The sequence below is a fragment of the Hippoglossus stenolepis genome, chromosome 12 (assembly GCF_022539355.2).
Source record: "Hippoglossus stenolepis isolate QCI-W04-F060 chromosome 12, HSTE1.2, whole genome shotgun sequence".
In the NCBI taxonomy this organism is placed as follows: domain Eukaryota; kingdom Metazoa; phylum Chordata; class Actinopteri; order Pleuronectiformes; family Pleuronectidae; genus Hippoglossus; species Hippoglossus stenolepis.
The window spans coordinates 23459052-23464083 of NC_061494.1; the positions used below are offsets into that span (position 1 = coordinate 23459052).

A 5032-nucleotide genomic window follows, 5' to 3' on the forward strand; every position below is an offset into this window, starting at 1 on the left:
AACCAAAACTACACAAGAGATTAAAAAGGGAGAGAGAGAGAGAGAGAGAGAGAGAGAGAGAGAGAGAGAGAGAGAGAGAGAGAGAGAGAGAGAGAGGGAGAGAGAGGGAGAGAGAGAGGGATTAGGCCTGGAGCGGTCTGTTGGATGGGATTACGCAGCGCGTCGTAGCGCGGCTCCCTGCTCTGCGCGCTGTGCCATGGGATTCTCCACACGGAATGTCTCCATCTGTCTGAGCTGATCGACACGGATCGAGACCGATAACACGAGGATCTACCGTCTGCATGGAAACATGGCCGACGTCCCACAGATCGTCAAAATTGGGATTTCATTGAAGATGCTCCCCAACAACACCGCGGTGTTCTTCAAATCTGACGGGGCCCGCTTCGGACAGACCCGGACCATCAAGCTGCTGACCGGCTCCAAGTACAAAATCGAGGTGGTCGTTAAACCCGGAGCCGTCGAGGCCACGTAGGTATCTGTGGGTTATTCTGACCTCACACTGACAACCTGCTGTGAGTCAGACCCTCACAGCCAGCAGGTCATGGTGGTCCCACAACTTCCTGCTCAGCCACTAAATCAACCAGGTCGTTAACGAGCAGCAGAGGGATTGAAATATGGAGATGATCCCAGAAGAGACTGGAGCCTTCTGAAATTATTTAGATTTCGTCTGAATGTGGCGTTGGGAAAGTATATTATAGTCTACTGGTATTTTTAGTTGTCAGCTACAACGACTCCTCTGTCTGATTTACGCACAGAACACACACTTTGGTTTCCAGTGTTTTTTCGCTGTGAGTAATCACAGAGAAGTAATTGCGTTTCCCGGAGGTCAAACCCGGGATGAGGCTCGTTCCTCTCACGCACAGACAGAGGTGACCTTTACAGGTGAACTGATGTTAAGGTTGCATTCATGTATAGTAGGAAATATGGCTTTTACGAGTCTGCACCCTAAAATTGGAGGCTGCAGAGAAACAAAACACGTCTCACAAATGTCTCTTAGGCATGTACCTACATTATTATCACAGTCAAAAACATATTTTTCAATGCTTATGTCTTTTATTTGTGGGCTAAACTCATTTCTCTTTGACTGTTTAACGCGTCAAATGTCCATGTCTCCCTCTCGAACGTGGGATTTTACTAGGATCACGTGAAGGCAACATAAACCTCCAATTGGCCACATGTCAAATCCGCCTCAGATTAGGAGTCTGGTGTTTGTGCTTTGTGTCGCCGCCCTCTTGAGATCTGCCTGCAGTTCAGGGTTACGTAATGGATGTTGTTGCACATCTCCAAACATGGATCAGTGAGAGAACTCTGAATATCAGGGTGTGAATCGTGCCTGCGGAGGAACACACACAGAAAGTAGGTCACACAGGCCCGTGATGCATTGGACATGTTGAGCTGAATTTGGATCATGAGCCACAGCTGCGGAGGATTCTCCACGTGAATGATATGTGGTATATGTGTGTGTTGTTGTGGTGAGTTGTCCTCACAAATGCTTCATGTTGTTTACCTGTCGTGCAGGTCGATGAGCCTGGGGGGGGTGACCTTCCCCCTGGAGCAGCAGTCTAAAGACCCCCAGTCGGTGGTCTACAGCGGCCGGTACGACACCGAGGGGGTGACGCACACCAAGAGTGGAGAGAGGCAGCCGGTGCAGATCAACATTCAGGTGAGATGTGGTCCTGACGGATGTTACACCACGACGCCCCTACAGATGCTGCTCTCTCCAGATGTGCTCGTGTTGCTGTGGGTATGGTCCTGCCAGCTGCCAGAGTTCCCATGGTTACAGTTGTTCTACAGCACATCCTGACAGTTACAGATGTTTCCATGGTTACAGTTTTTCCCGCAAAAGGGGGTTTCCATGGTTACAGTCCTTCTAAATTGCTCTGTGTCCCGGCAGTTACAGGTGTTTCTGTGGTTATTACCTCGGCCAAGGAGGTTATGTTTCCATTGCTGTTTGTCAGTTGGTCTGTCGGTAGCATTGATTTCAATTAAACTAGGTGGGGGTGCTGATGAAAGCCCTGATATCTATGAGTGTCTGATGTTGGTGGAGGTATGTGAGTGACATTCCATCTTCATCTGGTTCGTGTGTATGTGACCCATCTGTCCAGTTCACACTCTGTGGCCTCTAGGGTAATACTGTGTGTGTGTGTGTGTGTGTGTGTGTGTGTGTGTGTGTGTGTGTCCATCTGTCCAGTCAGTACATTTCCCCTTAATTTCACCTCCATATGATTTTACACATGAGCACATGATGATAAAGTCTTTATGTCTACATGAGTCTCATGTGCTGTGTGTGTGTGTGTGCTTGTGTTTGTGTATGTGTGTGTTTGTGTGTGTGAGAGAGTGATCCCATCTGCTCGCTCTGCATGTTTCATCATCAGTTCATCAAACCAGGCCATGTACAAGCTGCTGTGAACTGTGTGTCTGATTGTGTGCGTCCTCTGCACTCGTCTCCATCTCAGTGTGTGTTTCTCCCTCAGTTCACGGAGGCGGGGGTGTTTGAGACCGTGTGGCAGGTGAAGTACTACAACTACAACAAGAGGGACCACTGCCAGTGGGGGAACAGCTTCAACAGCATCGAGTACGAATGCAAACCCAACGACACGCGCACGCTCATGTGGGTGAACAAGGAGATGTTCATCTGACTGACACGTTCAGTGTGAGCTCTGCAAAAATAACTAAATCAAGGTGGTTGTGTCTGATTGTGAAAACTTCTGTTGCTCAAAGGGATTTTTGCATTTATCCTTTTTCTTATTTAAACTTTACCGTCACTTTGGAAAAATATGCATCTTTTTCTTCCAGCCCATAATATTCACTGCTGAATCAGCCCCGGTGGCAGATCATGTGACACAAGGTCATATTTTCAGTCTTTCAACAGCTGTTGATGGTGATTACACAATTGAGTCGAGATAATTGACATTGAGGTTAAAATGAAACATGTAGCACTTCTCAGAAACTTTCTTTAAAGTAATTTTATATATTGAAAGACTAATTAATTAAATTATATTTTGAAATAAATGTTTTTCATGTACAGTTCAGTTGTGGTATCAGGTGGCCGTCCAGTGTACGTGTAACACTTAATGTACGGTGTTGTATGTGTGTGAGTGCCTGTGTGTTGTTGACAGTGTGTGTGTGTGTGTGTTTTACAACCGGTGCTTGTACAGACGTGTTTATTTGTATTTTTGTACTTTGAAAATATTGTACGTGTGAGAGAGAGCTTATTTCCAAAATGACTATGTGACATTTCCAGAAATTCATGCCAGGTCCGTTCTTATATAACTTCTGCTGGTTTTAAGTTTTAAAATAATACATGTTAACATTTACCATCATCCAAGTCTAGTGTCCTTGAATTAGTGGCATTTTCACCAACTGGCCCCAAACTAGAAACTCTTTCCATGTGTCCTCGAATGGAAAACTCCATCTGCAGCTCCTGATGTTAACAATGTGTGTGTGTGTGGGGGGGTGGGGGGGGGTTTCAGAGGAAGCAACAAAACATGAACATCGACATTTCAAACAAATAGTTCAAATGAATTAAGCAACTTTAACAAGAGACAATAACTTGTACAAGGATTGAAGCTCACTAGCTGGCCACTATGGAAGCGTCATATTAAAATATAAAACGTTTCACTTTATAACATAACTTTCATTAAATCAACAATTGTGTTGTTTTGTGTAGTTGCTGCCAACTTTAAAACCATTTAAAGTCCCTTTGTAGATGTTGAGGTGGACCAGGCTGCCACCCAGTCATTATTAAAGAGTCTAAAAGAGTGACAAGATAACACAGTCACACAATTCATAACAAAAAAATATAACTTTGCTCAATTGTGCCTTGGACTAACCCAAATTCTCAATTTTCAAATTCTCATGGTCTTTTGGAACGACTCTCTGTGTGGCTGTGTGTGTGTGTGTGTGTGTGTGTGTGTGTGTGTTATTTTGTGTGCAGTGTAATGCAGTATTGGAAGTTAGATTTGTGTACTCGGGTGAAGTTGTGCTCCTACGTACAGGATGTTGGTTTTCTCTACCTCTCCCAAAGGACTTAGCCAATGAATACTTGTGTTTGTTAAAATGAAATATTGACATATCTGCAAGAACAATCGATTTCTCGTGGTAACTATTCATATTTTAAAATGAAAATAGTGTTTTTGTGCAGTGAACCATTTGAAATGTTTTCATAGATAATAATCTTGTGTGTATTTTGTTATAAATGACATATTTTTGTGAAGTGTTGAATTTGACCTATGCAACAAACCAGAGCAAAAAAAAAAAGATGAAATTGTGCAATATAGTTGTTTATAAAATGTACATTCTGACCTTTTGTGAAAGTGTGTTTTGTTTGTAAATAATAATAAAATGGAAAATCTTTTTGTGTGGCAGATGTGAACTTATACTACTTGAACTAGAATCACTGATCTTTGACCTGCAGGTCTCCCAGCATCCACTAGTTATCATGTTCAAAACAGAAAGTTGTTCTTTATTCATCTTAAAATCTAAATCTAGAAAAATATGACTGGAATAGAAACAAGTATATACAGTGTAAAACACAGACAAAAATGTACAGTCTGAGAATAGTGAATGGATTGTAAATGAACCATTGTGTGGCACAGACAAAATGAATATTTGCAGAGTTAAAGTTTCAGACCATAAATGGGTGTGTGTAGTTCTACTGGGAGCAGAGCGGACACACACACACACACACACACACACACACACCTCTCTATAAACACATTGACATAATGCATTCCCTTACCCTTACCATCACAACTAAATGCCTAAACCTGATTCTAACCCTAAAACTAAGTCTTCCCCTCAAACATCCCATTGAATTAGTGAGGACCAGTCAAAATGTCCCCACAATGATGGTATTGAACCGAAATTGTCCTCATAACTACAGATAGAAATGCACAAACACACACTCCGGGTGCAGTACCGTCCTACCGCCGATAGGTGGCGCACACGCACAGCCCGGTCGAACGTGCAGCACTATAAATAAATAAAGAGCAGCGGGGAGTACCCGGATGTACAGTACTGCTGCACCTCC

At 43.3% G+C, this 5032-nt stretch overlaps 1 protein-coding gene across 1 annotated transcript; it reads left to right on the forward strand.

The window, feature by feature from the left end:
- Positions 1-120: 120 nt before the first annotated feature.
- On the forward strand, positions 121-4356 carry cnrip1b (cannabinoid receptor interacting protein 1b). The gene is made up of 3 exons (XM_035172533.2): positions 121-468; positions 1519-1663; positions 2475-4356. Exons 1-3 carry the CDS (start codon positions 290-292, stop codon positions 2637-2639), a joined length of 489 nt encoding a protein of 162 aa, XP_035028424.1. The 5' UTR covers positions 121-289; the 3' UTR covers positions 2640-4356.
- The last annotated feature ends 676 nt before the right edge of the window (positions 4357-5032 follow it).

Excerpts from the sequence above, each read along its gene's own strand:
- cnrip1b (XM_035172533.2), top strand. The coding sequence starts at position 290 with ATGGCCGACGTCCCACAGATCGTCAAAATTGGGATTTCATTGAAGATG. Across the intron at positions 469-1,518 it reads CCCGGAGCCGTCGAGGCCAC|GTCGATGAGCCTGGGGGGGG; the intron begins GTAGGTATCTGT and ends CCTGTCGTGCAG. Across the intron at positions 1,664-2,474 it reads CGGTGCAGATCAACATTCAG|TTCACGGAGGCGGGGGTGTT; the intron begins GTGAGATGTGGT and ends TTTCTCCCTCAG.